The sequence below is a fragment of the Taurulus bubalis genome (genome assembly GCF_910589615.1).
Source record: "Taurulus bubalis genome assembly, chromosome: 4".
Classification (NCBI taxonomy): domain Eukaryota; kingdom Metazoa; phylum Chordata; class Actinopteri; order Perciformes; family Cottidae; genus Taurulus; species Taurulus bubalis.
The window spans coordinates 11,796,431-11,819,827 of NC_136592.1; the positions used below are offsets into that span (position 1 = coordinate 11,796,431).

At 42.8% G+C, this 23,397-nt stretch overlaps 1 protein-coding gene across 2 annotated transcripts in view; it reads left to right on the forward strand.

Moving 5' to 3' along the window:
- ankrd11 (ankyrin repeat domain 11) overlaps positions 1-18,072 on the forward strand; it is a 101,160-nt gene extending 83,088 nt beyond the window's left edge. Inside the window, exons 4-14 of one of the 2 annotated variants that reach the window (XM_079217075.1) lie at positions 214-346; positions 6,546-6,719; positions 7,742-7,942; positions 8,050-8,192; positions 8,468-8,615; positions 8,718-13,176; positions 13,282-16,087; positions 16,328-16,426; positions 17,394-17,537; positions 17,647-17,739; positions 17,850-18,072. In XM_079217075.1, coding sequence (XP_079073201.1) covers positions 214-346; positions 6,546-6,719; positions 7,742-7,942; positions 8,050-8,192; positions 8,468-8,615; positions 8,718-13,176; positions 13,282-16,087; positions 16,328-16,426; positions 17,394-17,537; positions 17,647-17,739; positions 17,850-18,035 — 8,586 coding nt within the window. In that variant the 3' untranslated portion in view covers positions 18,036-18,072. The remainder of the gene's footprint in view (positions 1-213; positions 347-6,545; positions 6,720-7,741; positions 7,943-8,049; positions 8,193-8,467; positions 8,616-8,717; positions 13,177-13,281; positions 16,088-16,327; positions 16,427-17,393; positions 17,538-17,646; positions 17,740-17,849) is intronic. The other variant, XM_079217076.1, reaches the window with a different exon arrangement.
- Positions 18,073-23,397: the final 5,325 nt, after the last annotated feature.

The following is a 23,397-nucleotide window of genomic DNA, read 5'->3' on the forward strand; positions in this document are numbered from 1 at the left end:
TGTATGTATGTATGTATGTATGTATGTATGTATATACGTATATACGTATATATGTGTATATGTCTCTTTTTAACTTCTCTTTCACTCTGTCTACTAAAAAAAATGTAGATGTTTAAATTACACCCCTTTTTGTTCTTCATTCTGATTAAGGCTGTCAAATCTGAACCATGTCATCTAAAGTTTCCTTTGTGTTCTGGTTTGTCTCTTTCACAGGATAAAGTGTTATCAAATAAGACTCCCAAATTGGATCGCAGTGATGGGGTCAAAGAGATGAAAGAAAAGGCCCCTAAAAGGAAGCTGCCATTTACTGCTGGAGCTAATGGAGACCAGAAAGATTCTGACTCAGGTGGGAGCATATTGGGATGCGTTTGCTTTGCTTCTACTACATGTGACTTTGAAGGGGTAATCAAATGGGAGTTATTACATCACATCCACTCAAGCTTGCAGGAAGTAGTTAGGTGTGCTTTGTGAAAAGAGGGGCAGGGCTTTGTGAGGTGAATGGGCTCCTAGCTCGAGCTTCAAGTTAGCGGTGAGTTTGTGTAGGAACCAAGGAAATTGTTCCTGCAATTGCATCCTGAAGACCACACATAATCATGATCCAATTGAGTGGGAATTTGTGTAGTGCACTGGACTGACCAGGTCTGGCTTTTGATAAGGTTCCGGCTTTGTGTTTTCTTTAATTACGGAGAGAAGGACTACTGCTCCTGCTTGTTTGACTTTGGGTTCATGATTTGGTTTGTTGATGATGGTCCATCACAGAGGCTTTGGAAACCGCCTTCATCTTCCATGCTGGCTGCGTCGCTTTATTGGTTTATGTCCGATGATTACACTTGAAAAAGGAGTGGCGAGCTAAAAGCATGCCTGTTGCAACAGATGATTATTATGGTTTTGGTTCTAGAAAGATTGGACTAGTATTATGAAGACACATGGAGTTGTGTGTAATTGCTGCGTAACTGAAGGGAATGTTTGTTTGAGAAGCTGTAATTTGTTTACTCATTACTACTTTGACTGTCACTCTTGAATATCTGTTGTGTTTGTGTACCTGTCCTTACCTTTTTGCAAGATTATTTTACTGTAGTAAGATTATGTAGTGTATTGTTTCTTGGGGAAGTGTACATGCTTGTTGTATATCATATTATTTATCTCATGAGCTGGTTTTATATTATTCACGTTTGCTGTTTTAGGCTTTTTTTCTTTTTAGCTTCTCCAAGATACAGGTTTACTGCAGCCCCCCCAGAAAGGGGGTGTGTGAGCTCTCCCCTGAAGAACAATAGCTAGACAGTCTCTGCGTATGCTGATAGCTTGAGCTCTTATGAGTGGAGCTATATGGTCTTTCAGCCCTCAACTCTTAACTCTCTGTGTGCAACATATTATTAACCGTCTCTTAATAGTGTATTATGTTTACAAACTGTAGAAGCCAGGCTGTTTCCAGAGCTCAAGCCACTACACAATTCTCACAGTTTACACAATCAAGTTGCCTTATCTTGTTGTTTTATCTTAGCGATGGCTAGCCTAATAATTCTCCTTTCTCCTCTCTGTATTGAGTTGTTTCTGCATATATGGGTTTTATAGTCTGACTTTGTTGCATGGCCATTCCAGCTCTGACCCTGCTGGGTCAGTGTCTAGCCCCTTTGCAAAATGTAACACCCAACACGTCACAGCTCTCCCCCCACATTCAACCATGCTCCATTATCAACTCTCATTCCTCTGTGGCTTGAGCTGATGGAGGTGACAATGGGGAATGGTATCATATACCAAAATATTTTGCAACCAAGTTATTGGCTCAAACTAAGGCTTCATCCTAAGTTTTCTTTTAAAAACGGCGTTTGAAAACAAAAACAAAAATTCAGAAATGAAAGTGTGGACACTGGGCATAAACATTACAAAAGTAATGAATTTTAGAACCAAAAGGTTGGTGTGTGTGTGTGTGTGTGTGTGTGTGTGTGTGTGTGTGTGTGTGTGTGTGTGTGTGTGTGTATAGCCTAGGTAAACGCTTATACTTAATTTAGCCCTTGTTTTAGTAGCTACTGGGACATAATTGAAAGTTAACATTTGGAGAAGAAGAATGTAAAATGCTTAAGTCTGCTAAAAAGGGGATGTCAATTTAGACCAAAGAGTATTTGAAGAAATTTGCTGGTATTGTGTTTTATATGCTAATATGTTAGACTGCAGATTGCTTGACAATAAAAAAAATAAATGAATATGAAGTCAAGCGATTGTCCCAGTTTAAAAGCTGACGCCACAGACTGAAGTGTAGCTCTTAAATGCTATCCAATCAGTTTCCTCCATATTTGGCTTTCTTAAAATGTAGCGTTGGACATTGTCTTCAGAGGAATACCAAATATATCTGAAAGATCAACTCTAGCTTGAACTTGGCCTATACTGGCAGGCCCCCTCCCCTCCCCCCCTCTGTTAAGCTGTTAGAGCTACCATGGAGTCATCAACGCTACTTTTGGAAAAACAAAGAAGTACTTTCAGAGAAGTCGACAGAAGGATCTCAGATATACATTTAAAGGATATATCCAGTAAGTCAAACTGATTCAGAAGCAAAAACAGGTTTAAAAGATAAAGATAGAAGCTAAAGTTACAGATCACAGTGTAAACGTGAACTGCCACATCACCAAGCAATCGAGACAGAAGGCAATGACATTAAAGAGCAACACTGTTCCTGTAAAGACAAGTATCTTTATTAATTGTGACAATCAATAAAAAGCAAATGCAGTCTGCGTAGACATTCAGTATACCCTCACTAGCTAGCGTAGCATAGCAGTGCTAACGCTGGTGAATGATGCACTAATGTTAGCTCCACAGGAATTCACATAGAAACATAACGTCTGAGAAAAATAGTTATCCTTCCAACCTCTCCTGTTAACAAATATCACCATTGCACAACGTTTAGCCATGATTCGTGTGAAATCAACAAAACCAGCCGGAAAATAAGGAAAAATCCAAAACGATTGCATGAGAGTCTAGAAATCGGAGTCGATGCTACACTCTGTTGTCTGCGGTCAAGGGGTCAAACTAAGCAAATGGTCAGTCATCATGCGCATGCAAGTTGCCTGCTTAGCGTTTAAAAACATTACAGGGACCCATAACTGAGTTAGAGGAGGGACAGGAAGGTGTACTCGTTCTGTCCGTCCACGGCACGCAGTGGATCATTCAAGTTAAGTTAATACAAGCTCTCAAAACTTCAATTCTCCACAGAATTGCCAAGCCTCCCATGACCTCCTCATGAAGATGCTAGACATTATCGTTCCTCCTTCTTGAGGTCATCCTCCTCCCCCACTATCCACAGCGTTCAGCGATAAACGGTACAGTCTTGTCAGGTTAAGACTGTGCCAGCGCTGATTAGTCTGTAGATACTGTTAACTTGTGAAAACAACTTGTGATTTTAGTTTTTGTAAAGAACACTAGCCACACTGAAGTACCTAGGTACCTAGTACATAGGAAAGCAACTACATCTTTCCTTTTTTTTATGTTTTTAAATAATGAAATAAGGCTATCCTCTTATAAGTAGTGAGACAAACACTGCCACTTCATTCACTTTAACACGGTTTGATTACGGCCCCAAAACAAATTTGACACCAAATTAATTGCACTGGACAAGCAATTTGATGAGGTTATTTTGGGACTCTTTCTAACGACTTTTTTTTATGTCTTATCTCTGTATCAAACCATAATTGTGGCTAATGAGTTTAATTAGTTATTTTTATGCATTCAAAAGTTGGCATTAAAAATGAGCTGTCACAGAAGAGGTGATGCAAGCTTTCCTGTCAGCTTTACTGCTGCACCGTGTCACATTACGTCATACTTTCCACCTTTTTGTAAAGAATATTTTTTTGATGTGAAAATGCCCACATAGAATGTACAGAAGGCCAAAATGTTTAAAGAAATGTAGTCAGCGTGCTGAGGTTTTTGTCTAAGTCAGTCTTTGGCTTTGTAGCTTGTGCACACACTGAATAACTTTGTCATTTCTTTGCAACATTTTAGAACATTCATTGTCATTGCAACATGGCCTTTGCCACTGCGTCAGTTGCGCGGCACAGTAATGATGGTCAAGTTTGTGAACGTTGAAGCAAGGTGCAAGCTGAGCCACGTAGAGTGGGTTGCACAGATCTTCAGCCCCCTCATGTTTCACCCCTGGCAGGTTATATTTGTTTTTCACACAGGCTCTGAACTATACTGATAGACAGAAGCAGTACGCTCACTGTAAAACTGATTAAAGCAATATAATCATAGATGGTGAGGTCAGCCGGAGCATCATTCACCCTGTGTGTTCAGACTGTGTTTTTATGAGTCTCTCTTGCGTAATACAAAGCATTGACAAACATCCTGTTGGACACTTCCTGCCTCTTCTCCCTCGACTTCCTGTTTGTGCAGTTTTTATTAGTCCCTAAACAGAACATTGTTTCACTCTAAGGTGCTACGGTCAAACATACCTGGTCTGGCTGGTTAGAGTGGTTCTTCTGGTTGTGGAGTTGTATTCGCTAAGTGAGCCTTGTCTCTTTGTTTTGGCTTTAGCTAACATTGTGGTATTGTCTGCCTGCCATATCAAAATCTACCTCTCTTATTTCCAGACATTTATGTTTACTGTGGCCTCCTCCCCTGGCTCAGGTTGGCAGTCTATTCATGGGGTGACGAGGCCTACAATATCAGGTTCCTGCTTTTCCTTTTTATTATCCTTTTTTATTATCTTGTTCATCAAGTTTCAAGTAGAAGGAGAGTACGGTTTCGCCAATGTCTGTAAGCTGAGTAATATCCATCTATTGAGACGCATAAAAGCTCTAGCAGTGTTCCCTAAATACACACCCAACAGAAATACACACACATGCACAGTATGCTGTGTAATTGTTTGTCATTTGTGTAATACAGTAATCCACATGTGACACGTATTTCTGAATCACTTGATGATGAGCTATAGCAGGCCTACGTTGGACACAGTCGTGTTTAATTAACCAGTCTTTACAATTTGTATATGCCTCTTTCCCTCAACTCTCAGGGTGATAAACCAAATGCAAATCATTTGAAAGACAAATAATATCCCTTCCTTTTGTAAACATGTGGAACAAATATTGGTTGTAGCTATGTACCATTTTCCGTAGCATTTAAAAGCCCACAGATTTGTGAAGGCATTTCTCAATTGCTGGTTTGAGAATCTGTCATTTTATGCCGAGCTGATAGTGCTGACAAGTTGTGAATTTGAAACGTTGATTATATCTGCTCCAAGTGCTCCATGTCAGAGATGAGCAGACCAGTGAAGATCAATCTTGTATTAGAGACTTTGGTCTTGTGTGTCGTTAAGTAGCAGTCCTCTACATGGGTGCATCTGGGTAATAACTGCCTTCCTGGTTCCCAGTCTTGTAAACGTAGCCTGGAATCGCTAGCCTAGCACTTTCTCTGGTCTATTGCTCAAAAAAACATGTTTGGACTTCTTCTGTGGTTCCAGCTGTTAAAGTTCTAGCTGAAGGAATGTGTCTTAATGGCAAATGCTTTGAAAACGTGAGAGTGTATCAAAGAGGGGTTGGGGCACATTAGCTGTAAGTATTCACAGATGTTAGCGAAAGTTCATCAGCTCTGTACTTGTGACTGGAAAAATCTTTTCCTGGAAAGCCTTTAACCAGCGGAAGCGTCAGCCGGCATGCTTCCTTCTTGCCTTGTTTACTTGTGTGTTTGTGGCCTTGAGCAATGCAGCCAGTCTTGGAACGAGATAGGTCTCGAAGGAATTAGACTTGGACACATTTACAAGTCTACGGTCGTGTCTGTGCATGCACATTTGACATTTGCTGTTCCCATTCCTCTTTTTGGGAAGGAGTCTTTAATGTGTATATCGTTTTCTTGCTTGTCTCTCAGTTATGAAGCGTTACAGTCATGTGTAGCTTTGCCCTCCATAAGGGTCATCAGATGGTATGTTGCCACTGAAAATAATTGCTGGGTGTGTCTTTGTGGAGCAGCTGCTTTTGTCCAGCAGCACAGTGTCTCCAGTAAGCCGAGCAGGCAGGCATGTGGCGACCTTGGCAAGGCCACGTTGAATTGAAATGTAAACCAACTATTTCGTAATAACCGTGGGTCTGCCAAGTCCCACCCTCTGTCCTCTCTTCTGGATTTGGACTGATTGGCTATGAGACAGACAGACATAAACACGCTGAGTGTTGGCTCCTCCCTTCTTCAGGAGCAGCTGGGTAATAACACAAGTCAGCCCCTGCTACCACCAACTCTGGCATACCAGGCTACATATACATGTATATACAAGTATGTTTAAAAAACAATTTTTATGAGGTTTATTTGGACGTTAGGCATGGAAACTAGCTGTCTTTTCCCCCCTTTTTAAGAAGGGACTTAAAGGAGATCACTGACTCCGCCGACCTGATTTCCTCTGTTCCAGAGCCTCAGGGCCCTAACTGCAGAATAATCTGTTCCCTTAAGTTTTAGACACCAGACCTCTACTCCAGGATATGAATGAAGGTGACTCTAAGTGCATGAATACATGTGCGTCTACGCAGCCCAATGAAATTAACGTTGCTTCTCTCCTCTCACTGTCGTTGCAGAGAAACCAGGTCCAGAGCGGAAGCGCGTTAAAAAGGAGCCAACCAACACCCGGAAGGCGGGTTTGCCGTTTGGAATGGGGATGCCAGGGATCCGGGCCGGGTACCCCCTCTCTGAACGGCAGCAGGTGGCCTTGCTCATGCAAATGACAGCTGAGGAGTCCGTCAACAGTCCAGGTGCGTGCTTATCATGGAGGCCACGTCTTCTGTGGACGGCTGGCGAACAAGGAGAGAGGGATGGGTTGTGTGTGGGAGAGAGCAATGATGGTGGGCTCCAAGAGAAAGAGGCAGAGGGGGTGAGATGGGGCATGGGATTGATTATCTTTGTTTATTTTTGTGGACGTTGCGCACTTTGCCTGCTGTTTTGTTGTCACATCTCGGCTGTACTCTGCCTCTGGAAAGGACCACTAATCCACATACATTTTTTTGTTCAGTCAGAAAGTGGCTGTTCTGTTTTGGCAGCCATAGCGGTCACATATTTGTTCATCTACAGTAGTGAAATGATTGTTATAAAATACAGCATGTGGCTGTCGAGGAAATGAAACCAACTCTACTGTTGGTATTGTGTTAATCTGGAACTAAATGTGCAATCTCAGCATCTGAGCCAAATCATAACAGACTTCCAAATGTAAAAGACCTGCAAGTCTTCTGGTTTTGTTGATTTGTTATCTGTTGTCATATCTTCTGTTAGATTATTATTCATAATATTTACTTCCTCCTAATGTCCTGTCAATTGGTATATTTATTATTGGTAGACAAAGTAATTTGCACACCAATGTATTAGATATAGCGTTACTTTTGCAACATTGTGCCTATTTCTTTTACTGTTGAGATAATTTAGAAAAGACAATTAAGATTGGTGAGGACCAATGCTAAACCACATTTATTTGTGTATTCCTTTGTTGCATGCCTGAAGGCATGGGCATAGATTAAGTAAGTGTGTTTTTTAGCTAAATGTGATTATGGCTTGGATTTAATCTTGTAAATGTGACGAAATGAACTCAAGTGAAGTAGGTCCAAGTACTCTGCTGCTGACTGCTAGAGTAAGATTGCCCCCTTCTGGCTGTAAGCAGTCAAAACAAAACAGTATTCATAGTATTAGTGGTAAAATGGTTAGACTAAATAGAAACGATGATGAAAACTAATTAGTAAAAAAAATTGTCTGGGTGTTGAAGTGTGTGTCCTTCTCCTACTTACAGACACAACACCAAAGCATCAGTCACAGTCCAGTATGGGTCAGAAGGGAACGCCAAACTCTGCATCTAAAACCAAAGACAAAGTGAATAAACGGAATGAGAGAGGAGAGACTCGGCTGCACAGAGCAGCAATCCGTGGAGAGGTACGCCGCATCAAGGAGCTCATCAGCGAGGGAGCTGATGTGAATGTAAAAGACTTTGCAGGTGAGAGGCTTTTTGTATAGACTGCCCTGTACTTTGTGCAGGCAGCCATGTATATTAATTTGTATGTTCAATACACCTCTCACACAATAATTTGTTCTCCTGTTTAGGCTGGACTGCATTGCATGAGGCGTGCAACAGAGGGTATTATGATGTGGCCAAGCAGCTGCTGGCAGCCGGAGCAGAGGTCAACACAAAGGGTCTGGATGATGACACCCCTCTACACGATGCATCCAACAATGGACATTTCAAGGTAAAAAAAAAGAAGTTTGTGTCTAAATACACACATTATCGGCAAAGAACAAAATAACATTTCTAAATTCAGAATGCAAAACATTAGATGCTGTAATTATGAGACTGCATAAGAGATTATTACCCTGACTGTCTGTCGAGCTTATTTATGAAGCTAGTGGTACATTCATTTTGTAACCTTTGACCTCTTTAAAGTCTGAACCATAAGAGAACTTGGTCGTATCACCTTTTAAATTATGATTTGTATTATTAAATATGTTATCTTATTTGTTTCAGGTGGTTAAGCTACTTTTACGGTATGGAGGGGACCCACGTCAAAGCAACAGGAGAGGGGAAACGGCATTGAAGGTTGCCAACTCTCCAACTATGCTGAATCTATTGCTGGGGAAAGGCACGTACACCTCAAGTGAAGAAAGTTCATCAGGTATTTATGATGAAATCTCAGAGTCTCTTAGTATAAATCATGAGGCTGTTATTGTTAAATGATATTGTGTTTTGATCCTGCCTTTTTTTTTTTTCTCCACAGAATCTTCAGAGGAGGAAGATGCTCCCTCATTTGCCCCATCCAGCTCTGTCGATGGCAATAACACGGACTCAGAGTTTGAGAAGTTGAAGTTGAAAGGGAAAGCCATAGACCCTCCTAAATCTGCTGCCACACCCGTGAAAGACGAATATGAATTTGATGAGGATGATGAGGAGGAACGTGTTCCTCCTGTGGATGATAAACACCTCTTGAAAAAAGACTTCCGTAAGGAGCCGGTCCCGGTCCCCAAGGCCACCAGCCTCACCGCCGTATCCAAGACGGACGTCAAAACCTATTCCAAAAGCAACTTGCTCACACCAAAGAAAGCTGTCAGGCGGATCATCTCTGACAGTAACAGTTCGGACGAGGATGATAGAACGTGTTTCACGCCAGCGCCTACGCCGCGGCAACAAGCCCAGCAAACAAATACTAAGACTAAAGACTCTGGCACCATGAGCTCTAAACAGCAAAAGGACAAGAATAAAGTCAAAAAGAAACGGAAGAAAGAGAGTAAAAACAATGTCAGTAAAGAAGTGAGGTTTGGTAAAGTCAATGACAAGTTCTGTACATCTGACTCTGATTGTGGAGATATGGAGAGTGAGGATGATAAGGGCTCAAACAGTATAAAGGACTCTTCTGCAACAAGTCTGAAAGACTCTCCTGGCTTTAACGCATCCTCCTCATCTTCCCATGGAAACTCAAACTCTCAGAAACAAGTACCATCATTAGCAGAACAGCATCCAAAGCAGTGGAGGACAGATGGCTGGAAGACTGTGTCATCGCCGACGTGGTCCGATGTCAGTTCTCTCTCAGATTCAGTCAGAACAAGACTGTCCAGTGAGTCTGACTACTCCTCCGCTGATTCCAGTGTCGAGTCGATAAAACAAGTGAAGAGGAAAGCGCAGGAGAACAAAAAGAAGACTAACAATGTGCACAGTAGCACAGTAGACAAGAAGAATTCTGAGCTCTACAAAAACTCCAACGCAGACAGTGCGGTCTCCAAAACCGACGTTGATGGCAAGGTGCTGAAAAAGCATAAAGTGAAGCACAAGCACAAAAATAAAGAAAAGGACAAAGCTCCTAGTCTAGTTCTCAATCAAGATATGAATGAGAAATTTGTCAAGAGCTATTCTTTTGATTTTGATGATTCAAGGCAGAAATCCCTAATTGTTGAGGCAGAGTCGCCAGCTGAGAGCAAGGTCAAGTTATCCAAACACGATAAGGACCATTCAAAAAAAGAGGATAGGCTTTCGAAAAGCAAGTCTGAGGATAAGGATTGGTCATCTGGAAAAGACGTGCACAGAACAGCAAAAGAGGAGAAAAATAAGAAAACAAAGGACTCCACCAAGGATAAGACAAATAAGGAAGAGAGGGAGAAGCCTTTAAAACCCGACAAGGAAAGAAATGTCAAGGAGAAGGAGAAGCCGAAGGAGGATAAACAAAAGGCTCACAAAGAGGAGAAAAAGAAAAAGTCCAAGGACAAGTCCTCCTCAAAGGCAGACAGGAAAGGTGAGCAGAAAGAGGAAAAACATCTGAAGGTGGACAAGGAGAAAAACACCAAGGAGGAGAAAGACAAATGTAAAAAAGACAAAGCACAGAAGGAAGAGTCTGAGTACGAAGGTTATGACGTTAACAACCGCTTCCTCAACTTGGAGGACACAAAGCTCAGTGCCTCGGATGACCATCACGACAGATGGGGCTCAGAGATGTCCTCTGACTCCTCCCTTTATGGAGATGACAGTTGGGATGCTCCTGTCAAGGAGTACAAGGAATTCAAAGCCAACAACGCTGTTAAACTAATTGTTGAGACCGTTAAGGAAGAGACGAGGAGGAAAGAAAATAAAGTCAAGGACAAGAAATTGGATCACAATGAAAAAAGATCAGAGAAAGAAGCCCCTTCTAAGAAGAAAGACAAAGACTCCTCAGAAAAGACGAATGAAAAGAAAAAGGACTGGTCAGAAAAACAGAAAGTAAACTCCAGTCACTCAGTTGAAAAAGAAAAGAAGCGGAAAGAGTCCACAGACACAGTCAAAGACAAAAAAGACAAGGACTCTTTAGACAACAGTCGAGACCGCAAAGACTCATATGACTTCATGAAGGAACGAAAAGACGTAAAAATCAAGCAGGAAACTTTAAGAGATGAATATGGCAATGATACTTTCTTCAAAGATATTGACGCTGTCGGTAAATCTTGTGATATCAGAGAAAGAAATCACTCTGGAAAGGAGAAAGAAAAGAAGGGCGAGGGAATGGAAAAGCGAGAAAAGACAAAAGCTGACAAGCACAAAGAGAAAACAAAAGACAGAGGAGCTGATCAGGAGAAAGATAAGAGCGAGAAAAGCTCTGCAGAAAAAACAACTGTCAAGGAAAAGGATCCAGACAGGGGCACCAAAGACAAGAAGGAGGGAGTCAAAGAAAAACACAAAGAGTGTCATGGCAAAGACAAAGATCGAAAGATGTCTTTAGAACAGACCAAGGACAAGAAAGAAAAGGCCTCTCAAGACAAACATGCTGAGAGGGAGAAGGATTTTTTGGAGGTAAAGAAAGAGGAAAGAAAACCTGAGAAAATCCGTGAGAAAACGTGGTACAAGATAGCTGACATCTTCACTGATGAAAGTGATGATGATGAGGACAGCTACAATGGGGGTGTTGCACTTGTGTCCGACTCCATCAGAAAAGACTTAACACCTGATCAGGATGAGCTGGATCATTTCCCATCAGAAAAAATAAGAAAATCTTCTGCAGAGGCTAAACATAACACAGAAAAGGCCAAGGACAAAGAACACAAAGAAAAGAAGAAAGAAAAGGCCACATTTGACACAGGTAAAGAAAGAAAGGGCTCTCTAGAGAAACACAACAAAGACAAGAAAGATTCTGTTGAAGTGAAGCACAAGGAAAGAAAAGACAGAATGTCAGTGGACTCAAATCAGGAGAAAAAAAATAAGCAGAAGCTGTTGGACAAAAGGGACACCAGTGAGGAAAAGACAAAGAGCAAACATAAAGACAAGCTCGAGCATTCTAAGGAAAGAAAACCCTCAAAAGGCAGTGGTGAGAACGAAAAGTCCCTCTTAGAAAAATTGGAGGAAGAAGCCATGAACGACTACAAGGATGACTCCAATGACAAGAACAGTGAAATCTCTTCAGACAGTTTCACTGACCGAGGTCATGAGCCAGTCCTCACTACTTACTATGACGCCATCAGCCTGACTGATGTGACTGAGGATAGGAGAGACTCCCTGTCCATATCCACACCTCAAGACAAGTTCAGAGAGAAAGAGAGGCACCGGCATTCCTCTTCATCCTCGTCCAAGAAAAGCCACGACAAGGAGAAAGAAAAGGTCAAGAAGGACAAAGGAGACAAACGTGACAAGACGGAGGAGATCAGAGAGTCCTACAGCCGCAGAGAGAGTCTACCTTTTGATAAAGAGCCCATGCCTCTGGAGGCAGACCCTTACACATTCCCATATGGAAGTAAGGGAGACGGCGAAGACGACTTTGATAAAACATTGGAATTTGAAAAAGAGATGTCCAAAAAGGACAAGGACAAAGCAATTGGTGTCATCAGTGACAGGACAAAGGACAAAAAGAAAAAGGAGAAACATAAGGAAAAAATAAAGGAGGAGAAGAATAAGTACATTGATGGCTCATTTAAACACTCCAAAGAGGATGTGAAGTCAGGGTTGAAAGATAGCCCACAGGTCACTGTTCTGAAAGACAGGTCAAAGGAAGAAAGTCCTAAATTTGATATGAAAAAAGACAGAAATCGGGATACATTGGACAAAGACAGCAGAATAGAGCACAGTAAATCTAAGGCTAAGGATGAAACTGAAAAGCTCACTCAGTCCAAGGACACAGTAAGAAAAGATAATCGTCCACGTGAAAAACTGCTGGTGGATGGTGATTATCAAATGACAAGTTTTGGTCAGATGTTGAGTCTAAAAGACCAGGAGATTGAAGAGCGCCACAAGAGACATAAAGAAAGGATGAAGCAAATGGAGAAGCTGAGACCCAAGTCAGGAGACCCTAAACTCAAGGACAAGACCAAGTCCACAGAGGAAGTACGGAAAAACCGCAGTGAGCTATCGTCAAAGAAGTCCAACAGTCTGGAGTCTGGTCTGAAAGAGAAGAAGTTGAAGGATGTGGGTCTCCCAGCCCAAATGATGTCCCCAAGCAGGAAGTTTCAGTCTACAGACAGTCAAAACTCAAAGGACTGGCTGGCTGGCCAACCAATGAAGGAGAACCTTCCCACTTCTCCCAGGCCAGATCAAAACAGGCCAACTGGTGTTCCCACGCCAACATCTGTCATCTCCTGCCCCAGCTTTGAGGAAGTAATGCAGACTCCACGTACCCCGTCCTGTAGTGCAGAGGATTACCCTGACATTATGTTGGATGGGCTGGACTGCCAGAACTCATCGGCTATGAATATGTCAATGAACGCCTGCTCGCCATTCTTCGGTGAAAGGTATGTACACATGCAAACATACTGCAGGCTTCGTGTTTTGATCATTTTAACTTTTGTACTCTGTGACATATTATCTAATGTTTTCCCGTTCTGTTGTCCACCCAGCAGGTACTCTAACTCCCAGTGTTTCCAGGAGGGCACATGTCCCACTCCTGCAAAGAACCTCCAGCTACCACTTGTCAGCCGCTCTGCATCTTCTGATGTCCGCAGGCCCCTGGAGGATGAGTTCAAGGCTGAGGCTGACAAGTTCCTCCGGCAGCAGAGTGATCCAGCAGCTGAGTTTGATCAGTCATCACCCTCCCAAACTCTAGAGGACAAATCGGCAACTGTGGATAGACTGGAGAGTCTGCCATCTCCTTATTTCTCCCCACTCAGAATGATGTCCCCTCGGCAGGAGCCAGCCCTTCCAACTCCAGATGTGGCAGCACCAACCCTTGCTGTTGTTGAGGGAAATGAACATTTTCCTGACAATGTGTACAACAATTTCTTGCCCAAACCCTCTACTCCAGTTCACAGGCCAGAGCCCCAGGAGCCCTGCTTTGACATCGCAGCACCACCAACTCCAGCTCCTGCTGCTTTGCCACCCCTGGACATCGATGACATCTCTGAGCCTCACCACAGTGAACCTAACCTGGTTCTGTCAGATCTTCCCTCTGTCACTGAAGAGCAGGAAGAGGAGGAGGAGGATGATGAAGAAGAAGAAGAAGAGGAGGAGGAAGAAGAAGAGGAGGAGGAAGAAGAAGAAGAAGAGGAGGAAGAAGAAGAAGAAGAGGAGGAGGAGGAAGAGGAGGAGGAAGAAGAGGAGGAGGAGGAGGAGGAAGAAGAAGAAGAAGAAGTGGGGGACTTTGAGGACGAAGGTGATATGGATGAGAGAGTTGATGGAGACCACTGTGCAGTAGAGGAGCTGGAGCAAACAAGGGAAGTATGTTCCATCTCTCCTCCAGTTGAGGATCCTCTTAGGAAGAGCTGGCCTGTAGAGTCTCCAGACCGACAGGAACCAGAGGTCCAAGAGATCTCCCCAGCACACTCTCCACCCAACCATGGAGAGAACTGTTTTGATCACAGCATGGGTTGGGACTCTGATATGGATCTCAAGTCTCCCCATCGGACGTATGGAGAAATAGAGGCTGCTGTCTCCAAAATAACTAGTCCATACCATTCAGACGGTGAGATGCAGCACTTGTCTGGTCCCCCCTCTGTCACACCCCCATATGCTACCTGGAATAGGTGGCATAAAGAGGACCCAGAGGACTTTGACGAACAGAAGGAGGCTGTGGCTGACATCCCCTCTCCAGAGAGGCCTGACACAGCTATTGATGAGGAATCCAACTATTTAAACACCTCATCATCCTCCAATAGACTGGAGGCTTTCTTCCAGGACTGCAACAAGCCTAGCATAGAGGAAAGTCAACGGATAGACAGTGAGTCAACATGTGAAGAACCAGACGGCAGGCAAACCACACACAGCTTCAGTGCTACCACTGAAAGCCACATGGCTCCAGCTGTGGCCCCTGAGCCTGTGGTGCCCTGGGCAGACCCATTCTCAGCTGATGCGGATGAACTGGATGACCTAGGACCGTTCTCTTTGCCTGATCTACCACTGCCAGACAAGTCGGAAGAAGCGGAGTCTGGAGACCCAGAACTAGTTGATCACAACAAGACCGTGCTGACCCACATTAGACCTACTGTTATAGAGAGAGATGACCCGGACATAATGGAGGTGGATTTACCAAGCCTGGAAAAGACTTCATGCCCTGCTGCTGAGCAAGGTTTAGGAGAACCTACCGGACAAGACTTGGATGTACCGTCACCACATGCCAACCAGCAAGAGATGGACCCCGAGTCAATTAGCGTCTCTCGCTCTCTAATTCAACAACAGGGCGACATGTTGGAAAGAAAAGGACCTTACGAAGAACCTGATGAGTCGGATCCCAGCATATTGTTTTTATCTGTGAAACCAGATCCCAGTAAGCAACATCACACTCAGATCCACTCCCTTACTGAGTCTTTGCAGTTACCGATAGATTCAGTGTCCGCTATCAAATCAGAGCTGAGACCGAAGGAGATGTCTGAGCCCGTAGTTGAATCTGTTACATGCAGTCCTGTTCCTCAGCTCCCAGTGGCAGTCACCCTCTCCAGCACAGTGGAGCTACCAGACACTCAGGAGACCACATCCAAGCTAACGCTGGTAACCCTGACCTCTGTCTCCGCCGTAGATATCCCCAAGAAGGTGGATGAAATCCCTCAAAGGATTACTCGCAATCGCGCCAAGAACAATCCCTCTGTTGCTGCTGTCCCTCCTACCTCCAGCATAATAACCTTGACTGCCACTGCCAACCCTGTAACGACCAGTCCGACAGTGACCCTTAACCCAATTCCTATTAGAGCACCGACACCCACCTCAACAGCTTCCTTCCCAGCTCTTAAGAACGAATCTGTGATTACTGTGTCCTCGACTGCATCTAATACAACCCCAACAGTGTCTGTACCTACTTCTGTGATGACCTCTGCCCCACTGGTTATCAGTAAGCCGACAAAAGGCCGCCCTATCCCCTTGGACGAAGAGGAATCTCAGACCCAGCACCCACGGAAGAGGAGATTCCCACGTTCTGCTGGGCAGCAGGTCCAAGTCCAGCTGGTAAACACAGCCATGCAGCAGACCAGGGAAATGATCCAACAGACTTTGGCTGTAGTAGTCAATGCCATCAAGCTGGACGATATTGAGCCCTACCACAGTGACCGCTCCAACCCATACTTTGAGTACCTGCAGATCAGAAAGAAGATTGAGGAAAAGAGGAAGATTCTGTGCTTCATCACCCCACAGGCCCCGCAGTGTTACGCTGAATACGTGACCTACACCGGCTCTTATCTGCTGGACGGCAAGCCCCTCAGCAAGCTTCACATCCCTGTGGTAAGTTATGGCGTCTTTACCCCTTTCTTTCTCACGTTATATCGCCAAAGCAGTGAGTAGGTTTATAACAGTTTGGAATGAAAGTCGGATTCTGGAATTACAGAGACATACAGTATTTATGTCTAGAAAAAGGAATCCTACCTCCTACAATGTTAACAAAACTTGGGGGACTTGGGGAAATTGCAGGATAATGTAATATGAACACAATATATAATGCTCAATGTTGTGTTTGCTCATTAGATTGCCCCACCTCCATCGCTGTCAGAACCTCTGAAAGAGCTTTTCAGACAACAGGAGGCAATAAGAGGGAAACTCAGGTTGCAGCACAGCATAGAACGGGTAAGGAATACATTATCTTTACATTCTCTATCCTGAATTCACTCTTTGCCCACCCTGTCATACATACAGCGACATACTGTACACTAGTGATGGCGAGATGAAGCTTTCCATCCAATTGGTTCGCTCATGGGCTGAAGCGTCATTTGCTCTACTGCGCCATCAAGTGGACAATACATGTAAAACTGGCTTTGGTGTGTGTGTGAAGCTTTGCATTGAATGAATGATGTTTGTGACGCCAATACATCAATTATTAACTTATTAATATGGTGTCTGTCTTCATGACATAATGGCGGGGTTAAAAGTGAAACTGGAAACAAATTGGGGAGAGGGTTGTGACGTGACTGTGGGTCACAGACCTGTCTTCCAGTCTGAGGATTTGTGGTTCGAGCCTCAGCTCTGCTTGCCCATGTTGATGTGTCCATTTTATTAATTTTTATAAAAATAAGAACTTTTGGGCTGGGCTTTTTTCGCCTGCTTTATAAAATACCCTTTCACAGGCACAGATGAAGCTGGGTAGAGGGTCGCTGCCCCTTATATTTCAAATCGCACGGCAAACCCACAAACCATTTTCTGAATCAGTCACGTGGTACGGCCGGCTCGCGAGGCTTCGAACGTCACCACATACGTCATCGACACAAGCCTCGATATGCGCTTCACCAAAATCAACCTGGATTACTGGACACACGCATCGAAGCCTCGACACAAAATGACACATCACTACTGTACACTATGAACTTTTTTCAAATGAAAGATCAAAGCCTGTTTTAATAGAAATGCAAGTGAAATCTGCATACCTCTTACTATAGTGAGTTGCAGACAGAAATCAATTAAATCTCTCGCTAGTTAGATGACGACGATTTCTGTGAAATCTTGCTGATCCAAGACCCATTTCTTTTCCCCCCCCTAACCTTAGCCTAATGCCAACTTTAAATGGAATGCTAATTTTCTCCTTTGCTTATGTTCACAGGAGAAGCTGATTGTGTCATGTGAGCAGGAAGTTTTAAGGGTCCACTGCAGAGCAGCCAGAACAATAGCCAATCAGGCTGTGCCATTCAGTGCCTGCACCATGCTGTTGGACTCTGAAGTATACAATATGCCATCAGAGACCCAGGTAGGAAATATTTCAGGATAAACATTTAAGTGTCGGGTCAATTATAATATTTATAATTATTTCACAATCCACTCCTTAATCTACATTGTAACTTGGTGTATGTTCTCAGGGAGATGAGAACAAATCTGTGAGAGATCGCTTCAATGCTCGTCAGTTCATATCCTGGATCCAGGACGTGGATGATAAATATGACCGTATGAAGGTAAGTACCAACACTCTGCAGGGATTTAAGATGTCTTCAGCTAAAGGCGTCAATACCGAGATGTTGTGTATACACCAAGTGGATTTAATGCTTTGCTTCTCCTCCTTTAGACATGTTTGTTGATGCGGCAACAGCACGAGGCAGCAGCCCTGAACGCAGTGCAAAGGATGGAGTGGCAGTTGAAGGTCCAGGAGCTGGACCCAGCAGGGCACAAGTCCCTCTGTGTCAACGAAGTACCGTCCTTCTACGTGCCAATGGTCGATGTCAACGACGACTTTGTCCTGCTGCCTGCATGACAGTTTTGTGCTCACAAATTAAGAGCAAACTGTGTCTGAATCACTTCTTCTCAAAGAGACTTCGTTGAACTGAACGAATGGAAAGGGCTAGCAAGTTTGAAAGAGGACTTTACACAGGAAAAAATTATATTCTATAGAAAAAGAGTAAAGATGAAAAACTTGCTCTGGATTCCCTTCCGTGAAGAAGGAAACCTGTTTTTACTGGGGAAAAAGAAAACACACAACTTGCACTTTCATCCTCCGTTTTTATGCTTATGTTTGATCAGAGTGTGAGAAGCAGAAACCGTTTTTGCTTCGGGCTCTGTCATCGGGACACAACTCCTCAATGCTCAGTTTTGGTGAGACAGGGGACAGAGATATATTTTCTGCATTCGTTTTTGGTCCCTGCTAGACCCACCGCCACCACTTGGAGGAGGCATCAGAGAAGAGCTCTCCCAACAGCGTGGTGCCTGTCCTGAGGGAGGAAAGAGGAGAAGCCTCCCCTGTTGACCCAGGGCTCCTAGTGGGCCAGGAGAACTAGACAGGGTCCAGCGCCGACCCGGAGGAGGTCAACGGAGCAGTGGTGCATCATGTGGATCTTCACTGGTGAACAGCTGGGATGGACAGACCAGGAAGCTTGAACCAGTCGCTGAGGGTTTTGGGGCTATAAGACCATATACCCAGAGGACACCCTCTCTGTTCACACTGCACCAGGCAGGCCTAGCTTAACAGTTGTGTAACAGAGCCTGCAGAAGGCTGGAATACAGCAGAGGGCTAGCCGTGTGTGTGTGTGTGTGTGCGTGCGTGTGTGTGTGCGTGCGTGTGTGTGTGTGTGCGTGTGCGTGTGTGTGTTTGTTTGTGTGCGTGTGCGTGCGTGCGTGTCAGGGCCCAGTGTCCGAGAGGAAGAGACTGGTGCTGCAGCCTCTCGGCCTGGATAAACGGAAGAGGACAGGCATGGCTCTCTGAGGACAGACCGGAGTGTTCCTCAGCCACCTTGCTTGCTCCAGACACAAACGCATCAGACCGCCATGGACTGCAAAAACACCACAGGACAACCTGAAGAAACAAACATAACGAATGTTGAGATTCAAAGAGACTATTGAGAAATTGTTTTTTGGCAGGAGGAGAGAAATATTGTTTTTGTCTATTTCTTTACTTGGGCATTTCATTGTTTCTGAGGAAGTGACTTGAAACACTACAGAGCCAATATTAGTTTAATGGAAAAAAAATGAAAAAAGAAAAAAAGTTGTATTCCGTAAATTATGTACAGTTTTTATATTCGTTAACCGATGTATTCTTGCTGCCTTCTAGATAATTTATTTTGCCACACATTACTGCACAGTTGTAAATAACCTATGTACTGTAATATCACTCAGTTAAGTGTAAAGAAAAAAACATAAAAGAAATAAAAATGATCTTTTTATGTACAGTTCACTTTTGGGCAGCACTTTCCCTCCCCCACCCCCCCCCCCACCGCCCCTCATATCCATGGGCCAAAATGTGTACACGGTTCTGTCAGTATTTGAAAGACTCCAGTGCACAGTTGTATGATCCCATCTCTAGATTCAGTCCGGGCTTTGGTAACTCACCTGGGTGTGGATCACCACAACACTCAACAATAGCTGACAGAGAACGCCTCTGGATTTAAACCGGCCTCCCACTGGCCAACCACCACATAGTCCCTCAGATGTAGCAGAATAGTTGTTGAGGATTTATTTAAAGAATAGAGAGAGGATTATTATTAATTGCTTTACTACACAATTATATCTGAAAAAATTCGAACCAAGAAAATGCCTTGTTCAGTGAAAAAAAAAAAAAGTACTCATTGTTGGGCAAAGTCACATAGATATATATGGGTGGGGATGAACGTGAGAGAGATGTATTTCACGAGCAAAGCCATCATGTTAATGTAGAATGGTTTCAAATTTATTTTCCATGTTTTTAATTTACAACAATTGGACTGAAATCATTTCTAATCATCACAAAACATCATTGTAACTAAAAAAAACAAAAAAAAAAACAAAAAAAAAAACAACAAAAACAGGACGCAGAGCTTTCAACACTTGTTATTTCGTGTTCTGTTCTCCCAGCTTGTCTGAAGAGTTGTAGAAGCCACTGAACGCTTTCATTCTTTACTGACTTTTAACATTGGTTTGCCAGTCTATCTGCCCCGTCGTCCAAATTGATGAGCAGCTTATTTCTTTTTTAATTGCTATTCCCACGTCACCCACTGGATGGCACTAGTGTCAGAAAACTCAAGAACCTTATTGGCTTTGCATTAGACTTGTGGCCTTTCACGTGTGTTTTTAAATATCCCCTTATAGGATTCTTATACAACACTTGCATCAGTTTGGTAGTCGATTCGTTCATAATAGGCCCAAGCTTTCAGCTCCAGTCACATTGGACTTCTAATTTTTTATAAATGTTTAATTCCACAAGGGGTTTGGTTAGTGTCAGGGAGTAATTGTTAGGTTGCTACATCGTATTACTCCGTTGGGTAGTGGCATTTGCCGTACGCACGTTCTTGTTTCGGTCCCAAGAAGACTGTTGCGATACTTAAATCTTCTTAGAATCAGAGCAGTGGAGGGGAAAGAAATAGTTCACTGCTGAATAGACGTGTTTGTTTTGTCCTCAATTAAAAAATCCCATCTGAAATGTTGATTCGTGATGACCTGTATTGATTCTCTATTTTGTTAGTGGGTCATGGCTTTGAAAGGCTTTCCCAACCCAAAACACTGGCTTCCCGTCTGTGTGAGAGCTGCTCCTGTATCCTGACGGCAATATGATCTGAAACGTTTAAGTTATTTACACACTGTCAGTCAGCATAGTTGTGTATGGTATGTCTAGTCCAGTGCAATGGTTGTGGAGGCTGTGCAGACAAGGTGGCTAGATGTATAGTCCTGGATATTTTTGAGAGATACACACACATCCTGGTTGGTATAGACTTACATATTTGGATACAAATAGCCAGAAATTTGGTTTTTAAACCACAGTTTGTCATGTTTTTTTGTTTTTAATTTGTTGTTGGGTTTCCTACACAGTTTTGGGGGAGGAGGTTTAAGGGTGTCTTTTGTTCACAGAATCCTTGTGTGTTTTTGATCTCAGTGTATGTAGTTTTGAATGTTGTTGTGTTAATCTTAGGGGTTTTTGTTCCTGTATAAAGCATAAACACCAGTGGCATGTCAATCACGTTGCTTATCGAGCAGAATGTATACCGTTACTATGCCCTGACCGACCACGCCCTCTCACTATTGTTTACAAGACATCAAGTGTTTCCCGTTTCATGCGTCACCTTTTTTAACGGTTTAAGCCCTGCCTTTGATTTTACTTCTGTAATCAGTCATTTATTTGAACCACAAAGGCTTGAAATGGTGATGGTTGACACAACTGACAGGCAATTTCTCCCTCAGTATGGGTACACAGAAATAGACTAAACACATCCACCCACTTTGATTCTCCAGTGTGAATATTCAACTAACAAAGAGTGATTTCTGGCTAAATTGGATACAGACACAAACAAGCATCAGTCCTCAGACGCATATAGAGCACTTGGCCGTGGTGATAGAGATCTGACACCACCTCCGTCAGCAACATATTACCTCTACTCTCCTCACATTCACTCAGTGTTTATTTTCGATTTGTTAGTTGTTGTTTTTCTTACTGGACATGAATATACATAATTGCTATTTTTTCATTCTATAGAATCACGATTTCAAGCCTTTTTTTTCTAGTTTTTGTTCATTGTATTTTTTAATTCAAACCCAGACTGTAGCTATTTCTTTGTTCCTTTTTTAGAGTGGAAAATGACTAATAAAAAGCATGGAGAACTACTCTTTAAATGGTGAGAAACAACCTATTTATTATTTTTTAGTTTTCTTTTTTCTGACACCTGTGGTATGTTTTGAGTTGAAGTTGGTCTCCGCTGTGTAAATTTTCCTCCTTGTAATGCGTGAAAGAGACATACTGTACATAGCTCTGTAAATAAAACCTCCCAGGACGTTTTGCACCCTCCTCTTTGTACTAGTCTGAAAAATTGCGTAGAATGTGGGGTTCTAACGGCAATGAGCTGTGTGCGCTTGCTGCAGGTGATTATGATGTAACAATGTAACATTTTTTTATTTGTACAATGTAGTTTATTTGTGTACATATTGTTGGAGCAGCTAAGAGGGTGGTTGTTGATGCTATTGTCAGTGCTGTAACCGAAATCCAGTACTTTCACCTCTAGCTGTTGTTGATTTCCTGCAAAAAAATAAAGAAAAAAAGACATAAAAAAAATAAAAACGTGAGAAACCGAAAATGAGGATGGATGGGAAAAAAAGACTAAAACTGAAAAGTAAAAATTCTAAATTGTTATTTTCTACAGTTGCATGTACAGAGAGCGCGAGAACTGCTGTTGTTCCTCAGAGATTATGTTCGTTAATAAAACTTTGAAATATTACCAGCTGTCCTCTGGTCATTGATTTAGTGTTGATGTGTGTCATGATGTAAAAGCTGTGTTTTATGTTTCCATAGAGTTTAGTTTTTTATATGCAATACATATATTAATATAATTTCCCTCTTTGACCAACCAAATGATGGTGGTCCAAGAAACAAGTTTCTATTGATCGTAGGATTAGCTAATCATGTCTTCAGTGTTTCACAGTGTGAATATTTCAAATCTCTTCTCTGGCATATGCTGTTTTAATGTTTCCTGTTAGAGCCAGAGGAGACTAAACAAGTCACCTGCTGAACTATAAAGCAAACTCATTAATGCAAAGTATTCTATGTCCGGTGGCCACTAAGTACAATTATATTAAATCCTTCATATCAAAGACTGGATTTTCAGTCAAAATATATAACGGTGCACTCCACATATTTTACACATGAAGCTCAGTTTACACACAAGGAGCCTGACTGTGTACACCATTGTATGATATTTCCAATGTCTTCTGTGATTCTAAAAGTGGAGGTGTTGTGTTTGAAACTAGTGGCCACATAGCACTATGGAAATGTAGCATCCATCTTTTGGGGGCTTGACCCACATTCAAAATGTCAGGAGACCTCAGCTTCTGCTGCTTTAATTTTGAACACTATTGTTTGGAAATAACATTTACTTTTACAATCAACACTTGATTGATGAAGGCACTTGCAAATGACAGTACGAAATGATGTTTACTTGTTTTACCTCTTTACTTAAGATTTAATTTAACATATTTTAATGATTGTTTTATTGGTCACAATATTAACCGCGTCTATATTTATAGACACACCAAACCCCCCAAAGTATGTTAATTAGCAACAGATGTCCTGTCATTTTAGTTGCGTGACGTCATACCCGGCACTGCGCGCTGACTTTCCAGAAGTTCGCCACTGAGGCGGCCGAGCAGGTATCTCATTGGTCGAT